Genomic DNA, 27163 nt, shown 5'->3' with positions numbered 1-27163 from the left:
CGCAATATGCTAGGTCCTTGATAAATTTGATTGAATCAAACGAGCTGGCTTCGCTTCTTTCTTTCATTTAACGAAAACTGATTTACAAGATTACAGTCTTAATACCATGAAGTTTGTCTCCATATAATGTGAAATGCCTGTGTAAAAACATGTTATAAAAATACTGTGTAAAACTCACGTTATAGTACTGCAGTGGAATTGGTCTTTTGATTTCGTAACCGTCAAGTCATAACAATAAATAGACAAGCGAGCTAATTTTTGTCTTAGAAAATAAAGTAAAACATGTATCAAATGTCTTATTGAAATTTTATCCTTTTCAAATATTTGTGTTTTTCTTTCTGTTATAAAGTTTCAATTATTTCGTCTTTTATTTTCGTGGTACCACGTTATTTGCATCAAATATACTTTTCACGGGGCCGTTTTACCCTTCTCCTGTTAACCAGCGAAGAATCTTCAGTCATTGCAAATATTTTGATAATTAAACTCTGTTTTCGTGTAATAACCCAAACACTTATCATATTGTGTCCGTAATTGAAACGTTAGGCTTTTTTCGGTTTCCGTTGCTTCCTTGAGGCTCGAACAGTAGCACGGAAAACTGATATCCTTTGTTTCCCCATCTATCCCATTTGTTTACAAAAATCATCGACAAGCAATTTGTTTATGAAAAAGGCTAACCATTAACATTCTAAAGTTGCAAAATATCGACACCATCAACATATGATTCTCCACCACTTTCAATTTTAAAATAGTTCTAGACCACTCAAGTTAATCTGAAACATACTAGACCAGTAGAAATCAAAAGTTGCCGAAAATAAAAAATATCATAGAAACAAGTACCCGACACTCAAAATTGATTTCAAAATACTAGACAATCTTACAATTAAATCTTTATGCAAGTCCTTGGCAGCTACTATCCAAAGTATCAGTAACATCGTAGAACACTGCTCAATAACAATCCTCAAATTTTATAAAAAATCTTGAACCATCAAAAATTATACAAAATTCAAGGACCATGTCACTCAAAGTTTTAAGAAAATCCACCACAAATATAATGTTTGACAAAGTAAATTATATGTGTGTTAATATTAAACTGTAAAATCTCAATAACCGATAATTTGGTGAACTTCTTTTAATATATCTAGATATGTTTTACATTTGTTTAGTAAAATGTTCTTTGAAATCTTATTACAAGCTATATCTCACACACCAGAAGCATCCATCGTTCAGATTAATGGTTCTTGTGGCAGCCAATCAAATATCTTGGATAGATCCACAATGATTATAACCCGGAATTCATTTTCATAAACAGTGCGACGCTAATCAACAAGATAAAGCATATACATGTTATTAAAATGAACTGCTGAAATTTATAATATTCTCTACCACGCGTTGTCTGGACAGACTAATAATATAGCCAGATATGTAACAAAAGTAACAACAATGAGATACAGTTTTGTTGAAAATGATTTAAGTAAGCAATTTAATTTACCAGCTTATATATTAAACCAGATGGGGAGATCAATTTTGCAAGAGACTTCAACAACTTCATTTCGTCCACAAATTTTTTGTCGAAATGAACTGTAACACTTTGAATAGTTTTTATGTAAGGATAATTCCAGTTAAAATATTTCAACTCTGTTAAGCGTTTTTCTTTATATAGACAAAGACGTTTAAAAGAGTTTTTCTAGTTTTAGTACTGTGGTCATGTTTGATGGCATATCCGGATCATTTAAAAACCTCGAAAGGTATTCATACCAAGATACTCATTGAAAAGTTTGTTCAATACTAGTCCATTTGTTTTCAGAAGAGATTTAAAAAAACAATTGTTGATGGACAACACAAGTCGGACTATGAACAACAGATGACGGAATCTAGGATGATACCATAGCAACTGAGCTAATAAAGATAGATTACATAACGTTTGTGAGTAGGATAAACATTGTATTTTCATTTAGCTGACAAAGGTTGCTGCAATTAACTTCTGCATATAAAATATAGTTTAGGATAAACGAATATTGTGTATATACTGCAAATGTATGTTCAGGTTTATTAGACAAAATATTAATTAGACTTAATTGGCAAGAAAGTAACTGTAAAACCTTTCACTATAACTCTGAATGTTATTTATTTTCCTAATAACAGTGCATAGAAACACAATTTAATTGGATTCGCATTGTTTTAAGCATCAACATTAGTACGTCATTAATGTAGAAGTGGTGCATGTACAATGTATTTCAAGGACGTTTGAAGGTCAGAGTTGAAGCATGAGATGGTTGGTTCAACTAATAGTTTTTAAGTAAGGAATCATCCAGTGTATACTAGTTTATCATATAAACATGACAATAGGTTAAGTGGAGCTGGATAAAGTCAATTACACTGTATATCTATGACTTAACAAGAGTTGTACTAAACGTTAACACGAAGGGTTATCCTGGATGGTTGGAAGACGTTTTTCTTAATGATTCCACCATCCATCTCATCGTACCTTCTTTCCCAACTTAAAACACTAAGGTTGCTCTGTAAATCACTTTCCATTGTTAATTACAACTAATACCTCCTATTCATATTTCTAATATATTTATTACTGGAACACCCTCGGACAAGAGTTTGATCTAGATGTATGCCTGTGATAACAATTGAAAAGTAGAAACAAAATAGAGTAAAAGACAAAACTCATTTAGGATATGTATTTAAAAAGACGTTAGTTAGAAAAAAGTGCATAACTCAGAGACATTCATATGTATACAGATATGGCCATGACACATGCATACAATTTGGAATGTTGTATACAAACAAATTGGGGATGAAACATGCATACAAGTTGGGTTATAAAACATGAGCATGATCTGGGCCATGACATATGTATACAAATTGGACATGACACATTCATACAAATTGGACATGACACATTCATACAATTAGGGACATGACACCCTCATACAAACTGGGACATGACACATTTTTACAAACTGTGACATGACACATTCATACAAATTGGACATGACACATTTATACAAACGGGGACATTACACAGTCAAACAAATTGACATGACACATTCATACAAACTGGGACATGGCACATTCATACAAATTGGACATGACACATTCCTACAAATTTGGAAATTATACGCTCATACAAATTGGGACATGACACATTCATACAAATTGTGATATGACGCATTCATAAAAACTGGAACATTAGTCATCCATACAAATCGGATAATATGATTTCCATAATGCCAGGTTAAACATTAATATTTGCTTTAGCGAGTAATAAACGGAACTTGTTCTTCTTCAGCCTGTGATGTAGCCTCTTCCTGTAGCTGATTAGAACTGTCACTGCTACAATTGGACCAATGGTCATTTGAAGGCAAAATGGACGCGTCTGATACGGGATCCAGTAAAGCTGAAAGAAGTTATAACATAAGTTTGTGAAATGATATTATTAATAGCAATGGTACTGAGATGATAATAAAATTGCTGTGAAGAAGCTGGTTTGCCTGTAAATGTTTTTTTATATGATATAACCCTCTGCTAATGTAGGTAAGTATATTAAGATATCAACTGTAGTCACATGGTACTGTAGTCACATGGTCACATGGTACTGTAATATTATACCAGATTTCAAGCTGATTGAGGCAAAAACTCATGTAGAAAACAAATACCGTTCCCAAACTTTGACGCAAACCCGTACAATATCTGAAAACGCTGACAAGATGGCTGCCAGAATAATAATGACTATGACTCGTCATTCACTAATAAAATATAAAAATGAAACAGGTACAAACCTAGAATGTAAACTTATGTAACTGGTCAGATGAAATTTGGTGTAGACATTTTTTTGCAGAAAAAGAACTCCATAAACCAATCTCAGTACCATTGCCGTGTGAATTAAATTAATGCAAAATGCCCATTATTATTGAAATCATTACTTTTGTCATGATTACACGTGAATGCATTATTTCAAAATAGAATGCATGAGACAAACCTTTACTTGCTTAAATATCGTGTAATGATTTTTGTTCGTTAGTGATTTTTTTCTAAGATATGCCATTTTTGAGGAATGCAAATTTATTAAGCGCCAAAATAAAATAAAATAAAACAAAAAAGCAAACAACAGCAAAAAATGCAGCTGCAATACTGTACATTTGCAATGGATTGTGCAACTGAAAATTAAAGCAATTAGGAATATTTATGTATATACACTCCACCTATATTCCAAGACGTGTATCTGCCTCTATGATAAATTTCTTTTTTAAACAAATTTTGTTTAAATTTTTTTTTAAACATCTATTTTTTTATTAACCGGAAATAGAAAAAACACCGTAATTCTGAATGTCTCAAACATAATTTTATAGCTGAGATATGTTTTCTGCTGTTATTATTGTTATTATTATTATTATTATTATTATGATTATTATTATTATTATTATTATCATTATCATCAATATCATCATCATCATTATTATCATTATTATAATTTTTATTGAGACTCTTTGGTCTTGAGAAAAGCAAAAGAAAAAGAAAAGAGCGAAAATTAACAAATGATGTAAAATTGAAGAAAAAAAATCATTTCCGTAGAACACAAAGTGTAAATTTAAAAATAACTTGGAGTATCGTGAGTTAAGTTCCAAATATATCTAAAAGTCATATCACAGGTCCGAAATACAGAGCATACCGAATGAATTATAGCCGGTTCTGAATGAAGTCCAATTTTGGATGTAATTATATGTCAATAATTTGGAATGTTCTAATGTGACAATAGTCTTGATGTACCACAACGACATAATCCAAAATATCTTCCATGATTTCAGAATTATTCCAAGTAGTGATTTAGTCCTAAACCTATGAGCACTCTGTAATTCCGATAAATAATTTAAATAAATAAATACATTATATCCTCTCAACCGAACTCAACTAAAAGTCTGATTCCTCTAGACAGATATTAAAATTAAGAATTTATAATTTGAAGTAAACAAAAATTATTATACAAAGCTAAGACACAATAAAAGAACCAAGACTGGGACCATTTTCCCATTAAATTAATAAACATCGTGCGTTTGAACATTCCTAATTTCTAACAAAAACTAGACATTGAACTCAAGATCTGTTAAAAACCTATTGCAAACTTAAAAGCAAGACAAAAATGATATGACTGACAAGCAGTCTCAATACCTGGCCAAGGTCAACTACACAATATAGATATACTTAACATTATTATTATTAAATATTATTGTTATTAATATTATTATTATTATTATTATTATTATTATTATTATTACGTTACAAAGTCATGACGCTGTCAAAGGAAATAAGCGATGTTAGTCACTGGATCTCGAGAAAAGCAAGTAAAATAACTTTTTTTTTTTAACATAAGGATATAGTACCCTTCAGAATGCATACAATCAACTGTACAGTTTCTGTCGAAGACTTGCTGTACTCTAATGAATAAACACAAATTCGTCGGAGTGTGAACATAATTTGGGTACAAAGAATCTGTGCATATAAGTACCTAGCTACACTCTATCAAATAAAACCATAACAATGCGACCGATATGACATGGGTTTTCCTGTGTTGACTGGTTTACATTCCTAATTGGGTATTTTGTTTCGCTTGTATATATTGCCGTTGAAATTAAATTGTCTAAACATGAGACATGACTTTGCATATTTTTATGCAAGAACATTTTAGTTGTTATCTAATTAAAAATGTGTCAGTGTTACATTTTGGTCCTGACGACTAAGGCGAACGTTTGAAAAACTATTTAATCCTAATGAATTGAACATAATGTTATGTGGCTAATTAGAAAAAAAAGTTGTTGCACATGTCGGCATTTTCGCTAACATAGTCCATAAACCATGTTCCATACTGATTTCATAGATTAGTATAAAATATCCATTTTTATTAAAATTATTCATTGTCATAAAATATCATAGGAATGCATTATTTTAAAACTGAACGCACCAGATGAGGCTTTACCTATTTAAATTGTGCATAATCGTTGGTGCTAATTGGCGACATCTTAATCAGAGTTAGAATGAAGTTATTCTAGAAATAATACAAAATAATCACATTTACAAATACTAACGTGTTACAATTGAATGAATTCCCTAGGTTGCTCCCAAGGATGAATAATGATCAAATTCCCAAGCAATGAAGATGGTTGTTATGGCAAAAAGTATCGGTAATTTATAGATTTTTATTTAAACAATATATGAAGTAAGTATGGTTAGGGATTGTTTTTTTATAGAGAAAATCTCAATTCTTGCAAAACTCTAATTTGATCCGATACCGAAGTTCACAGTTTATTACGATGAATAAATTTAAGACCTTACCGGTAGTCGTTCAAACATACTCCGCCACCAGTACTTTAACATCAGATTAAAATTAATACATTTGAATACGCAGAAAACCTAGTATTTGGACAAAGGTATATATGTGCAGTAAATTCTGTATTATATCTATGCCAAAGCATATGGTAGCCAATTTTTGTATTGCTTACTCTCAGTGGTCACACGTTGATGGCCCTCCTCTTCATTCTGAGTCTGGCTACTAACCACTTCCTTCAAGTAAGTCTGTGTTTCAGATTCTTCCTGTTCAGTCATATTGTTGTCGATGGTGTTTCCTTCAAATACCACTGGTGGTCTATTGGTAACAACTGAATTCAGCTCTGGAACAAATATTTGGCATTGAAATGTATTACATAATTATTTGATAAAGTAATACTGAAATGCATCAGTGCGAGAAACATTAACATCATCACTATGTCAATACACTGAAAATGTAATCTTAGAAAATACAACATTTTTTGACTTATAATGCGATGTATTTGGTGTAAAGCATGTAACAAACTTAATGTATTGGCCATGAGAAAGTTGATGGGGTCAAAAACATGTTGATGATCAATTAGCTGTATGCAAATAAGTTTGTTTAAATAAGAAACTTTTCATAGTCTTTAACACCAGTTCGAATTATCCACGGTGATTGAAACAAACGTAGCTGAGACAACAATATTCTATTTTATCAAACATCACTTGTGTACATGAGCATCATGGAGATATATAATGAAAATCATTTGTCAAACTCTGGAATAGCACATAGAAATATCACATATACGTATAAATGTCATTGAATAAGGAGTGCTCTGGAATAACACCTATGAATATGCCAATTAATGTCACTGAATAATGAAAGGTCTTTAATGTTATTCAGTCTTACATGTTGTTACAAAATGTTTATGCAAATTGTTCATTAACACAATATGCCACTGGCTGCAATCAATATTATTCATCTCTTTGTTAACATTTTGTATCAAATTAACACTGTTTAAGAGCCATCATATATGCAAGAAATGGCCATTGGCTGCATGCCAAGCTTTGATAATGAGGATATTGTTTTAAAAAGCAAAGGGATACAGTTTACCTGACTCCATCAACTTTCATATGGCCCTACCAGGAGTTCTCCTAAATCATATAAAAGTAGTTGATGCATGAAATATAACAAAACATAGTAGCCTACAAATTAGTAGAATGGTTTCAAACTCACCACATTTTCGCAATAATTTGCATGGTATGCTGAACAATAGTGAACGTGAAACTGAATAAGTAAAACAAAGATGTACAATAGGTCATTGCGATATATTTTGGATGGAATCTTACCAACCAAGATGAATCGAAATAACAATTTTCAGGAATCTGCAGCCAATGCACTCAAGAAACTGATCAGACTGCTAAATACCAGCAACGTTAATGAAACATGAAATTCAAGTAAAAATACACTTTTGGCGATTGGATATTTGACCCCGCTAGATTTATCCAGGAACTTAGCTAAACAACTGGAACAAATTGTACTTAAGACTCAAATTAAAAACTTAACTAAAGTTAAGGAAAAATGAAAAATAGGCCAAACAAACCAACATTTTTAAAGCTGGTGTCGTAGCTGTTGTTAACCATACCACATCACTAAGGATGAGCCAAGCAGTAAACTTAAACATAAAGTTTATTCAAAAGCTAAAAGTGCCGACGGTGTGAAAAACGGAAGACAAAATCCTCACCCACTGGATGACCCATGATTCAGAATAATGCAACATAAAAACAAGTGCACACTAAAGCAAGATTCAAAACCTGATGATGTTCGGATACAATGCTTATGAATTTTTTTTTATATTAACCTCGCAATAGGTTGACCACTGGGTCGGGTAACCATCCCAAGGTCACCTGACAATCAAACATTTCTGGTTATCAGATAATTTAGGGATAATAAATATAATCTACAGAAAAAGAAAACACACACACACACACACACACACACACACACACACACACACACACACACACACGCGTGCACATATGCATAAAGCACACACTCTATGTGACATGGAAGTTTGTGATATTACAGTATTTTGTTCCTGTTTACTATCAAGTTAGATACAATTTACATGTTCATTACTGAAATTAATGGAAAGGAGAAATGTTAACATTGAGGTTGATCCATTGTATGGAGAAACGGACAGATGTACAGATTAGCACATTGATGCCAAGGTGGTCCATAAGTTTAGCTTTAAATAAGACCAGCTTGGCAAAAACATGTAAATCTATATAAAATATTATACATAATTACCAATAAATATAGCGATTCATGTCGTAAATCTATATAAAATATTATACATAATTACCAACAAATATAGCGTCGATGTTTCGAGGAGCGAGACAACAAGGAAACGTTTTAGTATGGAAATTAATAAAAATGAATATTGCTTTGATGAGGGTCTTCAAGTGCTTCTGAACTGTTCATTCCGTTATGCCTAAATGGAGTTAAAAAGCAAACTTAAAAATGTACACATAAAAGGACTTCTTACCATGCATTGGAGTATCCAGGGCATCAGCATTCCAAACAACGGCTGGAATATAAGAGACAAATACAATCATGACCAAATCTGCAGGAAATATTTAATGCTCAGGTTGGATAAGTCCTTGATGACATTGAACAAATACTGGATGAATAGTACTATCACTGCAATAAATGTAACTCTCACAAAGCTGCAAAGATAAATAGATAAATGATGCATCTGAATGTGCATAATATGTGTGTGAATATCATCCATCAACTATAACTATTAAGAATGAGTGCCTTACTTAGCCAAGTGCAGGACAATTTTCTCAACATGGATTTTAAGCAGAGTTCATACCAGAACCCAAAGTTTTCAAATGGGCATTTAAGAGCATTTCTCTTCTAAATAGTGACGAGGAAAGATGCAAATTTATTTCATTGAAGGTCTAATTGGCATAAATGTAAATGTTAAACTTGGTTGCGATTCTTAAGGGAAATTATGCTGTGGAAAGAAAGGCATGGAGGACAGGTAATCAGGGACCATATCTATTCTACATGATAATCTGGAACACCTACAACTAAAATAAACTCTTTCAAGGCATTATAGGTATAAAATATCATGCCAAATCAAACTGAAGTGCAACGAAGCATAGTGATGTTATCCTACAGAAAATAAGATCAGGAGGATAGATAACAAGGGAACATAACTCCTCTAAATGATGAAGTTGAATACTCAAAAATTAAACACATTACAAGTCTTATCAGTAAGTAGTTAGATTTAGGTGAAATTCAATAACACTTTAAAGTACTATGCTACGGAAACCACAGCAAAGAGAAATTAATCAGACGTCATGTTTCCTATAAACGAAGTTCTGGAAATAATGGATACGTAATTAGTTCAAGGACTAATCAGTTTTAAACATCATGTTAATTTCGTTAAGCTCCAAAATAACTTAATATATTTAGGCTGCAGAATGATGGGCAATTTGGGGCCATTACTCTTAAGATGAAACGGGAATCGTTCATGGCCTTACCATTCTGAATCGAGATGCCTAATTTGAAAACAAGCAAATTGTAGTGAAGCCTTCTGACAGACACCAAAATCTGGGGGGGCCCCGAGTGGCCGAGTGGTCAAAAGCGCCCACCGTTCCGGATCACTGCTATCTCACCTCTGTCTGCGTGGGTTCGAGTCCAAGGCTCGGCTAGCGTGGGTATGTGGTAAACCCTGCCAGCAGCTTCTCGGTCGGTGATTCTTCCCTGGTTTTTGCAGGGTTCTTCCTCCACCAGTTAAACTGGCAGCCGTGTATAGCCTATATTGTGCTGAAAAATGGCGTTAAACCCTAGAACAACAACAACAACAACCAAACTCTGGTGGACATGTAATCATGGGAACATAACTCTTCTGAGACTAACCCATACAAAAAGGAGTATAAGACAAATGTTAACAGCAAAATGCATCAGAATATGTTGCATGGTTCATGAACTATACTCGTTACAAGCAATATTGGATGTGAAGATGAAATTACTTGTCAAGGACAGTAATTGCATTTGAAATAGAATTTACGAACAAAAACCCTTAAGGATGAAATTAATTGTCAAGGGCAATAACTCAACCTGGAATGGAGTTGAGGAGCCAAAACCTATGAAAAGCGCATCCAAGTCTATAGAACAACAATCACATTTAACAAGTACATCAAAATATCTTGAATGGTTTTTAAGTGAACGTGAGTAGAAGGTTCTGTAATAGTGGCGATTTCAAGCTGAGAGAAAATGATCAATACCTCATGAGAGAGAGAGAGAGAGAGAGAGAGAGGGTCATTCCTATACAGCCCCAGCATCTCGATGCTGGGCTTTACCAAAAAAGAATATTTTTTTCAGTTCCATAGTAATAAGTCAGTTAATTAGAGAGATTCAATTGAAAAACGAATATGTTACACAACAGATACCTAAAGGAAAGTAAAACAAAAAGTTCTCTGCTTCAGTAATGATCAACTAGAGGAAAGTTTACAGCAAAAGGAACCTTTAATTTTGAAACGCAGATAATATTCCCATATAACAACAAGAATTGTTTTGACAGAACACTAATGTTGCGAATCCTGTTTGTAAAACCCAGGAGTCAAATGTGTCTCAGAGACTGACATAAATGAAAACAAACTCACATCATGATGACCGGATTATGTCAAGGTGGCATTTTATTCACCAAGTAAAAATCCATATAAAATTCATTACACGAAAAATGTTACCAATGTCACTGAAACTCTAATTGCATGTCGCAGTGACCTATTTTTCGTATTCAGCAAGACACATCTACGTAACGACTTGCATGATTCCGTGGCACAAAATACAAAAAAAAAAAAACTGATATAAATGCAAAACTTAATCCGTGTCACAGCCTTATTTTTGAGTTAGAGGAATTTTCAATTAAAATTCCAGAACATTCTATTCCGTCATAGGTCAAGTCGTAGTGTATTTAAACAGGGAACTGAAAATCAAAATAATACTTGTTTTAAATAAGTCTCTGAGTGTCCGTCAAGTTTTACAGCTTTTGTTGATGAAATCGGAAATATTGCTCAAAGAAATATTTATTTATAATGTTCATTGATATTGAAATTTATGCACGAACTTTATACTTAAATACGCTACTTTGCATTTCTATGAATTTATTTAAATACATTATTATTTGCTTCATTGGTATATCAGGAAATTCGAGTCTATTTGAATATCAGGACATTCAAAATTATTCAAATCTATATTCTTGGATACTGTGATAGGAAATTTAGGATTGTTTAGGAATTTATCCGCATTACCGTAAGTCTCGGTTGAATATTTACTTTTGTATTCAAGAGAAATGTTTTGGTGAAATTTTATTAATTTGGTGGTTCACGTTCTTTCTGTGACATATTTGAAGACCTAAAGTCGTAACAAGACCTATCTGAATTTAGTCTACCGAGGTTGTTTGCTTGTCAGATCATAAGGTGGTCTATGAGAATTTGGTCTCTAACCGAGGCTTTGGTCTTAATAGGTTCAGTTGAAAGGCTGTGTACCTTCAAATGCAACACATTTACAGTTTTATGAAGATGCTGCCAAGAGTTTGATTTAGAAGACAAACTTATATGTTTGTTGATGCCAAGTAGTAATAATGACGGACAGAGTCGTGGGGGTAGAGCAAAAGATTTCCTACATAGTCGTTAGTGACCAAAGTAAGATCACATACACACCCATGGTAATACAAAGTAAGATCACATACACACCCATGGTAACACAAAGTAAGATCACATACACACCCATGGTAATACAAAGTAAGATCACATACACAACCATGGTAACACAAAGTAAGATCTCATGCACAATAATGGGAGTACAACATGAGATCTTTATTACAGTCATGGAATACAGCATACTATCTTATACACAAGCACAGATGTAAAGTGTACAATATGATATTTTTGAATGGTCTTGGTAGTATAACATAAGATCACATACACAGTTGTGGGAGTACAGCGTAAGATCTCATGCACAGTCGTGGTAGTACAGCGTAAAATATAATTTACAGTTGTGCGAATACAGCATAAGATCTCATGACAGTCATGGGAGGATTATTTAAGATCTCATAAAAAGTCGTGGCAGCACACTGTAAGATCCTATATACCGTCGTGAGAATCCAACATAATATCTATGGCAGAGCCACTGGAGCGAATTGTAAGATCTCACACAGTCGTGGGAGTATAAAATAAGATCTCATACAAAGTCGTAGGAGTCAAACGTAACATCTCATGCACAATCGTGGGAGTATGATGTAGGCTCTCAATAACACAGTAGTGCAGGAAACCGTGTAATGAGCAAAATATGTAGCATCCAACATTCAAAGCTGAATTTTACAACACTATTTTTTTAAGTTGTTTGCAGCACCTTACAATGCAAAATGGCGGCATTATCCCAAAATTCATGCTGACCATTTAGTTTTGACCTGTTTAATTTTTGGAAAGCCTTTGTGGTGGACTACACTCAATTACATGGTGGATTTGGCAATAATATTAGTTTTTCTTAAATCGAAAACATGCATTGTGTTTGAACGATTGCCTTTGAAGTTTGGCTGGGTCCACTACACTAGTAGATTTGTTGGCAAGCTGAAAAGGCGGGCAAAAACTGTCTTACTCTTCCAATTGAACAGTGTGAGTAACAGCTGGCTGGTTGTGAATAATTTCATGTACCGCGGTGACAGTATAATTGATGTGCTAAAATCGTGTATTTGTGGGTCACGAAAAATGCACTGAAAAAAACTGCATTGGTTATATGTTAAATTGTATGCGTTGTACTTTAGGTCTCATACTGGTTTCCCAGTTGCTAGTTGACTAGAATCAACCGTTTTCAAAATATTTTAGCGCTATTTATCCATAAACCAACAAAATCATATCATGAAAGTATCCAAGTTTCGATCATTGTTGTTAGGGAATACAACTTTAGGAAGTTACTTTAAAACTTACTTTATTTGCTGTTGTTACAACCGATATCTTCCTGATGTCAAGTCATATGGAGAGAATTTCATTTTTTCCTTCTAATGGTACTTTAATTTTATACATTAATTCGCATTGCAAATTATATCGAATCACATGAAATGTATCATTTATATATAATACCAATGCGACTATGCATTACAGTACGTGTAGTTACATACATTCTAAGAAAAATAAGAAATGTAGCGTGATTTCTGATTGGTTAACTGTCATAATTTTTAGCAGTACGATTGGACAACATTTTGTAGAATATTTGATACACATATGATGTTATGACTCTCCATGAAAGCAAGTGCTAAAGAATATTTAGCTTTCAGCTATTTGTTCATAAAGCTGTTAGACCTAGTTATAGCAGTCACTTGATTTAGGATTTAAGGATATCCATGATGACTTTGATGTAGTCATTGTCCATTTTACTAGGACTACAATAAGTTTGCACATTACATGTTTGATGTGGTATATCACACTATTTTCAGATTTGATGTAGCATGACTATTCTCACTTACTCAACACTTTTACATACATCTTTTAATTTTTGTTTTCTTGTCAAAGATATATCGTTATGTTTAATAATTTGACATTCACGTTATGACAATTATCAAGAAAACAGGAGCTGCGAATCAACTGAATGTGTTGACATTATTGTACAGTTGTCCAAAACCCAATGAAGTTTATAAACAAAACGTATGAGTTTTGTTTTGCGTTATATTTGGTGGGGGCTGTTTTAATTGTTTTAAAACTATATCACTCTTCTTGCATATTCCGCTCCGGTTGCATAGTGGTTTGAGCATCCGCCTCGAATGCTGGAGGTCGCGGCTTCGAACCAAAGACTTATACAAATGGTACTAACTTCTGCCTCATTAGACGCTCAGCATTAATAGGTTAGTGTTAGGACTGGTCGACTGGTGTCAGGATAATGTGACTGGGTGGGACATCGTACTACACGTCAGCATCATGATGCCCCAGTGCTAGACATCACTATAAACTGGCACGCTGCATGCGTTGAAGTGATTTGAGTGAAAATGTTTTAAGGCTAAGTAAAAACAATCCCAACATACTCTTAATTTTGCTCAACTCAATTTGATGCACTAAAATCATCATAACCATCCTAAACTGTTTAAGTACATGACATTCATCCCCTGTTTTAATATATCCAGAAATAGATACTGCACAATAAATTAAACCAACTTTTACTTGAAGTACTGAGAAGTCATTAAAGTAAATGTGTTTGGCTCAAATGTCAAAACGAAGGTAAACAAAACATAACAGCAGTATGTAAAGTCCTTAACGGTCTTAAGGATTTTATACCACAGTCCAGATGACTACCATCTAATTTTTGCAGCATGTATCCAATACAAATGATATGGCTTTCTATTGCGATTAATACTATGTTTGTAAAATGAACTTAAACTTACGTCTGACTTGCAGAATGGGCCTTTGTATTTCTGAAAAAGAAGCAACAAGTAAAAATTAGGCCTTCCTGTCCAAGCCTTTGTCCATACTGAGTTCATGCCAACATGATTATACAAATAGTATAGGTTACATTTTACACTTTTAGCAAGAGGCCAAAGTGGGCTTAAGATTGCTCAACTAACTGACATGTGCCCAACATCCAAATGTAAAAGTGGTGGTCAGAACATCTGGGTCAGTAGCGTGCAAAGTGTTAAAAGTTCTTTTGATTGGTTATAAAATCATTTATCTGAAGATTAGTTCATTTCATTTTATTTCTTTACTGCATTGTACTTTCATCCATATTAGCAACGTTTAAACAAAACTCAAAGTCCCTTATTCCATGATGCTTTCTGTAAAATTCAATAATACGATTGGAACATTTTTCTTCTAAAAATAAGTTTTAAAAGGTTTTTATAATTTACTCAGGTTGGCCATATTGGAAAGCAGACAAGCAACGTCTTCAAAAATATGAAAGATGTTCAGATTGGGGCGGTAGGGGGCCTTCTATAAACATTCGATTAAATTCTGCCTACTGGTTTGTTTAATAGGAAATACTTTAATGCATTTGCTCATTCTAGTAATGCAGCCATTTTTAAATAGTAAATTTGCTTCATATTGAGGGCATTAGGTTCCCTAATTCGTATGCTCCCTTCTACGCATCCTGCAGCATCTGTTTAGCGGAGTGCTTAGCAAAGAGCGTACAAAGCTGGGAACAAATCTAGGGTGGCAGCGACATAACTTCGTCAATTGGCATTTTTCGAAATTCCTATTTTAAGTATACATATGTTTGATCTATGACTGTTTAGGAATAACAGATATGCATTTTTCCATGCATTAGATTGTTGGAGGTTTCTGTTGTTATCGAAACTGGTACGAGTTATGTACCCCTCCAATTGTTATTGTACAGTATTCTTTCAAGGTGATATCACAGAAGAAATAGCCATCTGTAGTACAAACCTCAGTGGTTCAAGGCAAGAAAGATGAATAAGTGCAGGCTGGATAGTAACTATTTCAAACGGCACCGAGCACTTTGGTAGATAGTGTTCTTCTTATATTTTATGTGGACAAAGGGCTTTAAATTGCACAATGTTAGGGGATAAAACTAACTTTAGCCCCCCCCCCCGCCCCAATGCATTTTTAAACTTTGGGTTTGGAAGTAAAATAATAGCATGTTCAGGCTAAATAACTATTTAATAATTTGCTTCCTAAACGGTAGATACGCCGTTTACTCCTTCAGCCATACTAAGGCTGGTGAATTATTTGGACATGGAAGAGGCTGTCACATTTTGTGGGCAATCAAAAGGCTGGTAAATTGTGGGCAATCAAAAGGCTGGTAAATTGTGTAGGAATGTAAAAGGCTGGTAAATTGTGTAGGCATGTAAAAGGCTGGTAAATTGTGTAGACATGTGAAAGGCTGGTAAATTGTGTAGGCATGTAAAAGGCTGGTAAATTGTGTAGGCATGTAAAAGGCTTGTAAGTTGTGTAGGAATGTAAAAGACTAGTAAATTGTGTAGACATATCAAAGTTGGTAAATTTTGTAGGCACGTAAAAGGTTGTGTAGACATGCCAATGGCTGGACATATTTCATTGACAATATATACGTGTATGTGTAAACCATGCTTCATTGATTTATTTTAATTTTAAACATCTCTAAACCTATTTATAGAAAAGAATGGAAAATGTAACTCAAACCTAAAAACGTTACCTTTAACTTGAAAAAGGTTATAAATTGGTTTAAGTGACATACTTTCAATTTAAAGCATATGCTTCATTCATCTAACTATGCAAGCTCTAAAATATCATAACAAAGAAAGGAAATTTATATAAAACGTTACGTAATGGCATGTGACTTTGACCTTGATCTTCAAGAATGAAACCCACATGTGATATGCAGCACATCGGCTAGTGATGACGTAGAGGATTTTGAATGGGTAATTGTTTAATGCTGAGTCAAACAAAGTACAGCTCTTGCGAGCCTTGGCAAGCAAAAAGCTGGACATTATTGACTGGGTTTCATAAATTTAATATTACATAATTACCCATTTGAGATTATGTGGAAATATTTTATAGCAAAGGAAGAATATATCATTCTGTCTTATAAGTAGTGTTGAAGGTCCTTTTATTTGTAAAGTGTAATAATTCATTTCAAGTTTCATAAATGTAATAATAAATCATTATCCCTTTGAGATTCTGTTTACAGCATATTATTTTAATGAAATTCGTTTAGAAGGAATGAAGAAGAAATAATTATTTCGATACTGTCCTAAATGCAACACTTGACGTTTGTTTTGCATACTAAAATAGTATGAATTAGTAAAGTGCACTTCTATAACCAGTAACAATTAAATGTAGATAGTTTTACAAATTATAAATCAAACATTAACTGTCAATCAAAATCAACAGAAAATTTGGCACAAGCAGCAGCAGCAGACAGCAAGGAAATTCCATTATTATGCCACACAGTTGACTGATTTTGGTTAGTCATTACATGTATTCGATGAGAATGTTTTCAATGTTTCCATCTAAGGTGTGTCAGTTCCACGGCACTACTAGACATTTCATTTGTTGGATATTCATTTGATGGGATGGTTAACGGATGCAGAAATTCCGGATTTACTGTAACGTATCTGTGACTTGATATTCGCATTATTTAAATTGGAAAAGTACATTACAGTAGACACAGACGCGTTTTATTTGGAGTCGGAAATGCATCTCATAATAAGAAAACTGAACTCGTTGGATCTATTTTGCCACGTAAAATCAGTCCGCTTAAATCCACACTCTTTTCAAGACAGAGGTTAGTGCAGTTACTCTTTGGAGTTATAATTTAAGCCACACTTGTCATAGCGTAGTGTCTGTAACAGGTCACACACACACATACACACACACACACACACACACACACAGATCTATCCATTGACCAGTACCCTCAGTCGTAATTTATTGATACCCTGTGGGGGTAAATTGACCATATTCCGACAGACTTAACCTTTTTCACAATGCCATTTAGGTACTTTATTCATAAAATGGCTACGAAAATTTTGATAGTAAAAAAACATAGTTCCAGAAGGCGGTATAAGGAAAATTCCCAAGTCGCAGACAATCAATGAAGAGAATCTTGCACAAGTATTTCATGGAATTATCTGAACCAATTAAAATCACATAAAGTGATATCTTAACATGTTGTAATATCAATCTTATCAAACTGCACACACTATATGCAAAGTGTAACATCCGTGTGATCAAACTAAGTGTGCAAAGGTTTATCAGTATCAATCAATCCCAAAATGTTTGAAGGTAAGTGAAAGAATACTGGTGTAGAATCGACTCATGACCTTGAACTTGAAGATAGGAATCCAAATATGGTTTGTGACACAGATCCTATTCATGAGAAAGAAACATACAGTTTCATATCTTAGTCTGGAATGGCCATATATTTTAAGAGTAGACTCGAAGAGTGACAGTTGGACTGATCAGTGAATGAAAGGAAACTGTATTGCTGCTTGTAAGAATTGATTTGATATTAAAATACAAAGTTTTATCCCTTAATCTAAAATTCCTTTAAACCTTAGAGCGCAATGCCTTAAAGCGACAAAGTAACTAAAAAAAAGGCAGGGGAGACTAAAATTGTGACAATCAATTCCTTGAGGTACATTAAAAACTGAAATAGGTGTGTTTGTTAACAATAAAATGACCAGAGAGCTGATTTATTTTGGAACATAAGGATAAATAATAACATAGATATGTTGTTTATGTGCAAATGTATTTTCAAGAATGTTAATTTTATCACATTTATTTATTGTTAAGACAGACACACCATAACGACAGACTAATTGCCACTCAGCTGAAAGCCCGATTGTAAAGGTTATTAGACAACAAGAAACAATCTGCCAAGCTATAAAAGGTAATCAAGCAAACAAAGAAATAAACGAAACACAAAAAACAAAAACAAATTGCAAACATATGTAAAGATGCATTATCGATATAAAACTACTGTACGAAACCCACAATTTGTTATCTATATTGAACCAAACAACCGCATGGACATTAATTTGCATTTTGTTCAGAGCCGGCTCATGAGAGCCTTTTCTTGTGCCCTCCCCAACCTACTTCCCCTATTGCCGTGGTTAATTTTCAAGTGTTTACATAGACCATATATACACATATAAAGGACAGATTAAAGACTGCTTTCAGGGTTTGGGTTGTATTTGTAGAGCGATTGGCCGCCACCCACACCATCTTAAATTACCCAGGTCCCCAATGCTTTAATTCGGTCCTGAATTCTTTAATAGAAAAATAACAGCAAACAACATTACAATTGAGAAATAACAATAGAAATAAGAAATTGTACCGTAACATTTGCAATCACATGGATCTTCAATGGCTGGTCTCATTTGACGTTTTCTAAATATCCATAGGCACTTTTCATTCAGGCGTCGGCGGAAGGCGTACACCAGAATTACAACTGTTAATGCTCCAACGCCAACGAAGACACTGACCGCAATTACTGTAGCACTTGAAATACCCATGCCACTGCCGGAAAAGGGTATCACAATTAAGCTGTATTATTACATGAGGTTAATTGTCTTTATTAACTGTCCATAAATAATATTTTACAATATCTAGCAAGGCGAACATAACGAGGAAGGCAAGAACAGAGATATTCATTCGAGCACCTTGATTTCTGTATCTCTTTCAATGTGACAATAACTTAACACCAATGTATTAATTGACAAAACACTATTCCTGTAGCTAGCACTATCATTGGCACTCATTGACCTAAAAATTCAAACAATTTGACAAATAAGAAAATTGGCTTCAGAGGCCGGAAAATCTACATGTGCATGCAAACATACATCCAAATTTCATTCATGAAGCTCACAAAGTTGTGTGCATAACACTGTTGTTAAACAAAATTCATCAAATATTCGAAAGCCGAAGACATTCAAGTATCAGTAAATGACAGAAACATTGCTGACAAGACCTGAAAATCTAATCAAATCATCGACTTATGACTTATGATGAAATGGCTGCTATAAGATTATGACCACAGTCAAATGACCATGGTAAACTGTTGATTCTTCACACTAAAGTAGGTTTCGGACTGACAGACAGGTTGTGCGAATACAATACGCCCTCTTTTGCTATTGCTACGTGGCTACAAGTGTAAAATCAAAAAAGAATTATAATATCCAGACTTTGTGTTTTTTCTAATGATGATTGTAAATGTGTTCCAATTAAAAATAACTTGAGTAATTGTCACATTTTCTTCACCTTGGTGTCCAAAGAATGGTTGCTAATAAAATCATGTAATAAATACTGCGCAAAAGCAATTATTAGAGATTCATTTCTTCTCTGTCTTATAATAATTTGTGGATGCTATGAATCTCACTATGGTAGCTGATAAGTGAAGAAGAAGGTGGAATGTTGGGAATGTTTTAAAGACGGGAATAATTTAATCATATAAAAAGAATGGATTAGTATGGTTGCATCAGTGCCTGCTTGTGCTTAGAACAACGTTGCTACTAACATGGCAAATGTCCATCTATGCAATATTCTGGAATACTGAAGATGAGAGAATGACATTAAGTTTGGACACTAATTAAGTTTGGACACTAAATTAGTACAATACGGTCAAACACATTCTAATATTTGATACGTTTGAACGCATTCATCTAAATTTGACACAATTAAAACACAAAATGTCCGTCTTGAGATTTCGCAAGAAATTAAGATATTTTAAGAGGAAACAATTCTGTAAAAATATGGTTAATATCTACATATCATTGAAATCATTTGCAATCTTGTGGGGATTAAGCTTGTTCGGAAACTTTGTTGAAAAGAAGAAAACATGTGTGACCTTGAATGATCACGTGGCATTGTTATGATTATATTTAGTCGATGAATGGAAATCAATCTTACAAGATGTTTAAAAGTTTATCATCATCAAACTCATGCAAAACGGTGTTGAGATAGGGATTTACAGCTCAATTTGATGAATCATTGATTAAATGTGAATACTAGCCTGTGTGCAATCTATAGTATTACCCTACGTCTATCAAATGCAATAAACCTGTAAAGGTTTGGTCAAAATATCTTGATCGCCAGATTGTATAAGCTCTGCATGAAGCTTTCACAGCAAAGATTTTCGAAATAAAGAAAACTTTGAAATACTAGAGGAGTTGTGACAGCCATTAGGATGGCTATTCTGTGTCAATTAAAGGTCATTTGGGTGTAAATAACATCTATATTCATCGTCACAGTTATCTGACACCTTGTTAAGCTCAAGCTTTTCAATAAATCGGTTCGCATTGAACAAGAAATGTGAATGACAGAGTGGACGTAAGGTAGCAAGTTGTATACATTGAGCCAATCAAAGGAGAGAACTCGACAAAAGTATTGCAATTGTTTTGCCATCATCTGTCTTAAGTGAGACCTTGTTATGATACAGCTTAACGGCAAACTTGTTTGAACAAGTTAAAGAAGAGTCAGAAGTGAGTAAAGTATGTCAACATTTTTTGGTCAAGTAAACCCTTTTTAGCATGAAGCTTTGCAGCATATTTGGTTGAATTGTAAGGAACGTGATCGTTATATTACTGATCGAATAATTAGTACGGTGTTGATTAAGTTAATAGATTATAAACACTTGTGGGTAAACGTGAACATCATAGAAGTTATCTCAGTGTATTTGGTTGTGAAGCAAAATGGATAAAATTAAACATGGACGCTAGAGTGTCCACGAGCTTGTGAGGAAGGTTATTTATGTGTACCCGTACCTGTGGTGGGTGTAATTTAAAAAAAAGCGGCTTCCCAAGTTGTAGTCATATTTGCATGCATGCATGCATTCATGTATGTATGTATGTATGTAAGTATGTATGTATGTATGTATGTACGTATGAAAAGATTTTAATTGCATATAGACACAATGCTGGCTATGCAGTATAACTAAAGGTTGGCGAAAGGTATGGTATAAATAGATAAATCTGAAGGAATATAAACCCTTAAAATAAATGTAACGTTTTCTCCTACAAGTTAAGATTTAAAATATATATGTTAAAATTCTTTATAATTTGTTAAATAAATGCAAATTTTCAGAAAGATTTTATTTTATCTATACCTCCCCAAAAATATTGTTAATCAAGCGTTGATGAGAATGCAATATTCAAGCACATATTGCTGTGTTAATGGACTTTGAACTAGGATTGATATCCTGACGTTTTTTGGTGTGTGGAGTAAACATTCAAACAAGTTTGCAACATAGATAAGACATGCTGATCCATTTAATAGTCAAATGCCTAATTGTGTAATCTGACACAGCTGACTATAAGTCACATTCATGTGCCAACCTAGTTCCCATTTCTTTGGCATCCTATAGCCAGTGTTGTGCCTAAGGTTTCACTTAAATCAATATAAACAAAACGAAACTCGTTATCTTTAATATACTATGACATTTAAGACATCAGTAGAGAATACATTTTACAGATGAATGAAGATATCATGTTATTATAAGATTTGCGATACCAACAGATTGTAAAATGTCAGAATTTTCAAGGATTTAAGTGTAAACACAACTACGAAAATGTGGGACTATTATATAAATTCTGCACGAGGACGACATCTGCCAGCAATCACCGTTTAGAAAACGCCAGGATGACTTTGAAATTATTGCCTAAGTAGTTTACATTGCGTTTCATGGCAGTGCAAAATTCAAAGTCGAACAGGAACCATAGAAAAAGTAAACCTGAGCTGATCTCTTAATATTAAATCTCATGCAAGAGAGAGAGAGAGAGAGAGAGAGATTTTGCTGGATATGAAAGTAAATACTTTTTACCTTGAAGTTTCGTCTTGTTTTGTATCAGGTACTGTTGAATCATTGCTCATTTTAGTATTATTTTCCCTCCCAGTGACCATTCCAACTGGAAAACAAATATGAAGAAGCAAAATACAATTCAAGAATAAAATATATTTCTTTGACATACTCACCAATCGTCATGCCTTAAGAGTGCATCCTCTACCAAGCAGTCATTCCTAGACTGTATTATCATACAAAACATATTTTACTCCGAAATTCTTCTCTTCTTCAAATACTTTTGCTGATCATGATAAGTTATTAAAATATGTACAATTCAGAGAAAGTGACATCATTTTAGTTCTAATCTCACCTTGTCTCAGACCTGTGAGCGTAAGTCCTCTTCTGGCCTTATTTGATATACTGGATAAAGTAAGCAGATGGACTACGTAGGAATGCGGTCCATGAGAAATGTTTCGATCCAGCAATTTTAAAGGCTAGTAGAGTAGCCATTGAAGCTGCTGATTTCCAATGTTAATAGCAATGAAATAACTCAAACCTCATTAGCAGGATTGCAGATGTGACGTGCTTCTGCTGTAGCTAATGTGATAAAGTGACTATGATCAGATCTTTTGGAAGAGGTGAGTAAGAAGTGTAAGAGAGTGTCGAGGGTTTTTATGTTCAACACTGTCAAAACTTTCAATGTTGGGAAAAAAGCCAAGGACCTATGACAAGATAAATTAATGTTGCTTCAAACCTTTAACGCACCTTGTATGAAACGGAACATCAGCTCTTTAGTGAGAGGGTAGACAACCTCAGCTAAGCAGCAAAGAGACATATCAGGACGTTGGTGATCTGTGGATCCGAGGAGTAGTTAGAAAACATAGGTCCTAGCACATTCGTACATTAAACATTCTCTTTCACCAACAGTTTTTGATCGATTTCATTGAAACACTGTTTTAAAGCACTTTTTTGCTACAATTTTGCATTTTCCAAGTTATAAAAATGGTCCTACGCCAGGATTATAAGGGTGCTGTCACTCACAAATGTTATGAATTAATACAAATCATTTAACGAGAAACTGTTATCTGCTGGCCGTAAAATTTATAAAATACTGTCGGACTCTAAAGTCCAAAAAGTATAAAACCCAGCGAGCTCATAAACCAAAGTACGTGTCTTTAACAAAACAGATATACGACAATTCCACTTGTCAAGTGATCCACATTGGTAAACCCAGTAGCCTTCAAATTTCAAACTGTATTCAGACCGGGATGCCTTCTCTAACCAATGATGCTCCTGAATGTGATAGACTGAATAGTATAGGAATCCACTAAGAACACGCAATCTGGACTACAATGTAACTTCACCAAAAGCTAGAGTACCTGGTCTTGCCGATGTTTTGTGCCTCCTGTCCCGAAAGCAACGGCGCATGCAGGCCAAAACCTGATGCGTTGCAAAACAGTAAAAAAAAGACTGGGCTTCGCTTATACATTCTAGGAAGACACTCGTAATAAAATGCAACAATAAGTATCACAGCAAAACACAACTAGATGGAGTAAACATATTGTAATATCTCGACCGATAGAGGGACCAGTCAAGACACCTGGAATAGAATTGGAAAAGCCAGACAAGAAAGGCATGGAGTTTATAACCCATCTCTTAAACGAACGATTTCAACAGAAACGTTAAATCTGTCCTGCTATACGGCTTAGTGACATAAAAGGGGGACAAAGAAACATTCAACAAAACGCAGTCCTTTGGTAACTGATGCCTCTGCGCCTCCTCAGATTCCAGTACTCAGAGATCCGTAACACCGACGTTTTAAAACCTCTAGTGAGCGACCTATTCACAAAGAATGCCAAAAGAAAACGTTGTTGATTGGGCTTGGGCATATACTGAGAAAGCCACCAAACAGCATCACAAATAGGCTCTAGAATGGAAACCCAAAGGCAAGAGAAAGGTTTGCAGACCAAGAAAGACCAAACGCAGCCAAAACAATGTGGGCTATACTGACGAGAACAGCCCAGAATAGGTGGATACGATGGTGAGGGATAGTCAAGACCCTCTCCAGCCAAAGGGAAATGCATTAAAACATTTTATGAGAAACGTTCACCCACTAAATGCGAAATGTAATGAAAAACTGTCGAACACTAACCTTCACAATTAATGAAAACCCTAGTCTAATAACACTTAATATTTCATTAAAAAAATTGTCTGCAAAGTCCCTCAAAATTGTATGACAAACGAATGGATACTAACGTACAAAATGTTCGTAACAAAACAATAGCTGGTAATGGACATATGTCTTTGATCGCGTCACTTAGTTAAAACTCACTATATCCCTTCATAGATTTTTAAAGGTTTTCAATCTGATCGGGCCTTGATACCCGATCAGTTCGGCCCACCACTTGATATAAGAACTGCTTCATTTTAATGGTAATAAGATATCGACCAGGCATACATATTTTGATTTCAACATCTTTGTTCATGGCTGTTTCAGCAGGTGGGCAGAAGGCAGGATATTCCTGGAAATACTTTATACTAGGTACAAAAGGTCATTTATCCATAGTTTTTCTAGCAGATGGTAGCATCGGGTTTAACCTTCTGTCATATTTTTTGTACCTCAACAGTCTAGGAGAATTTCGTATGAGTCTAGATTATTTCATTTGGCATCTGTTACTCAGTATTTTGTAACTGGAACTGGAAAGACGATGATCATCAGTTAGTCATTTATTCCTCATTATGAACAGGTTCACAAGAGATGGACCCCAATGGGCGCAGATTTGAATAAAGAATAAAGGCAAGGGGATGAGAAGACCATTCGGTGTGTATTGACTCATGGGAGGTTCTCTGTCATTAAGATCCAGGGTTTGAGATCGAAAGGAGGTGACTTGAAATGCAACATGATGTTGTTGTAAGCAAATCTTTTACCTTTCCCGAATACACGTGAATGGAAATAAAAACGTACACATTTTGGAGGGTTAGGCTAACTGCGAATCCTCACACCTGAACGGCACTGTCTACCTATCTCAACATCTCTCGTATGAACCATGTGTTGAAACTATCCCTTAGTTCCCCGTGTTATCTCATACGTGGCTCCCGGAAACTCGGTTCTAGCCAAAGGAAAGCAATTGGAGTAGGATTTTTCCTTTTTGAATGATCTAGAGTGATCCTACCTACTAATCCGTTCTTCTAATTTATCTGTGAAAATGGTATTTGGACTCTGGATATCTAGTTCTCGAAAGGTGTGCCTCTTTAGCGGCTTGCTTCATAATCTCCCCGACCTAGTTGGCAAAACGGTGGTAATGAGTAAACAATTCATTCCTGAGGCTGATTCCCAGGCTTGTTTCTCAGCAGGATTCTCGACAGAATTGTCAAGGGTGCAATCAGACTGCTGGCTGAGAAACAGTAATTGAGACCAAAATGAGCATTGGATCTATCCTTTTCTTATTTCGAAAGAGCTATTTGTGGCGAAGGATTGTTGATCCATAAGCACAAAGAAATTTATACGTTCCAAGGCTCGCAAGGTCTTCTCTGTCAACACCTGGTTCAATGTTTAGTGGAAGTCCTCAGAGAAACGAAAAGCATGGTTTCACTTAGGCTTTAAATATGTCTATGACAACAATGTATAATGTCAAGCACTCGACCAGACTATGAAAATTATTTAAAAGAAGGATAGTCTTCTTTTAATAATAACAATTACTGTATGGAGCGGGAATCCGCGAGGTGCCGGTACGTGAAGCTTCAGTTAGACACTTTACTTGATAGTGAGAGAATCTTGTATCGGTTATCCAGGACATTCGAAGTAGAGTCGGAACTTGTAGGTAAATAATGTATTGGAGTATTTTACTCAGGTGGACACAATGCAGTTGTTTTTAAGACCTTGCTTTCCTGAAATTCTATACCTTAGTTAATTACCATAAGGATAAGTTATTAAAGCAACTAATAACAAGCAAAGAAAAACGATATACGCCTTGATTCACATTGACGAACATTATCTATGTTAGTTATGCATATACACGTATAATTTCGATCAGGATGATGTTCTCGCAGAAAAATATTTGTTTGGTAAGAACAACGTATTTTAAACAAAGGTAGAGATGTACCAAGGGCAGGATAAGATCTGACTAACTACCGAACTCAGGAAGAAAGACTAACTGTTATCCAACATTATGATTGGCAAATTAAACACATGTACAAAATTGTAATAACAATAAATGATTACCATTTCAAAATAGTTTTAAATTAGCATAGTTATGATCTAAAGGCGACGACATAAGATCTGCAATGTTGTTGTTTGCAACAAAGCTTAGATAGTAATAATTATACTACCTCTAATTTCAAAATACATATGATTGATACCTAATTTATTTATCTCATATCTGATTATATCATTTAAAAAAAGCATGGCATTCATAATTGTTATATATTGAAAATTAACCTTGGGTTAAGAAAATAAATACGTGAAAGTGATAAATATAGATGCTTACTTAATTTGATAAAGAGTCACATAATTATCTGAATTGAATGCTAGCATGTTTGAACCATTTCATGATTTCATTGTACTGAATGGCTTTT

The 27163-nt window shown here is 34.3% G+C and overlaps 1 protein-coding gene across 5 annotated transcripts in view; it reads right to left on the bottom strand.

Moving 5' to 3' along the window:
• LOC149782097 (uncharacterized) overlaps positions 1-27163 on the bottom strand; it is a 90674-nt gene that overhangs the window by 5429 nt on the left and 58082 nt on the right. For 4 of the 5 annotated variants that reach the window (XM_089933536.1, XM_089933538.1, XM_089933535.1 and 1 more), the window contains exons 7-12: positions 22628-22712; positions 19148-19329; positions 14760-14789; positions 8859-8900; positions 6504-6671; positions 3285-3406 (exon numbers count right to left, since the gene is read on the bottom strand). In XM_089933536.1, coding sequence (XP_089789662.1) covers positions 3285-3406; positions 6504-6671; positions 8859-8900; positions 14760-14789; positions 19148-19329; positions 22628-22712 — 629 coding nt within the window. Of the gene's footprint in view, positions 1-2106; positions 3407-6503; positions 6672-8858; positions 8901-14759; positions 14790-19147; positions 19330-22627; positions 22713-27163 lie in introns of those variants that run through there. The other variant, XM_089933537.1, reaches the window with a different exon arrangement.

The sequence above is a fragment of the Sinohyriopsis cumingii genome, chromosome 15, assembly GCF_028554795.1.
Source record: "Sinohyriopsis cumingii isolate HCF-2022 chromosome 15, ASM2855479v2, whole genome shotgun sequence".
NCBI classification, from domain to species: Eukaryota; Metazoa; Mollusca; class Bivalvia; order Unionida; family Unionidae; genus Sinohyriopsis; species Sinohyriopsis cumingii.
The sequence above is the reverse complement of the archived record's forward strand: the minus strand, read 5'-3'. Positions and strand labels throughout refer to the sequence as shown.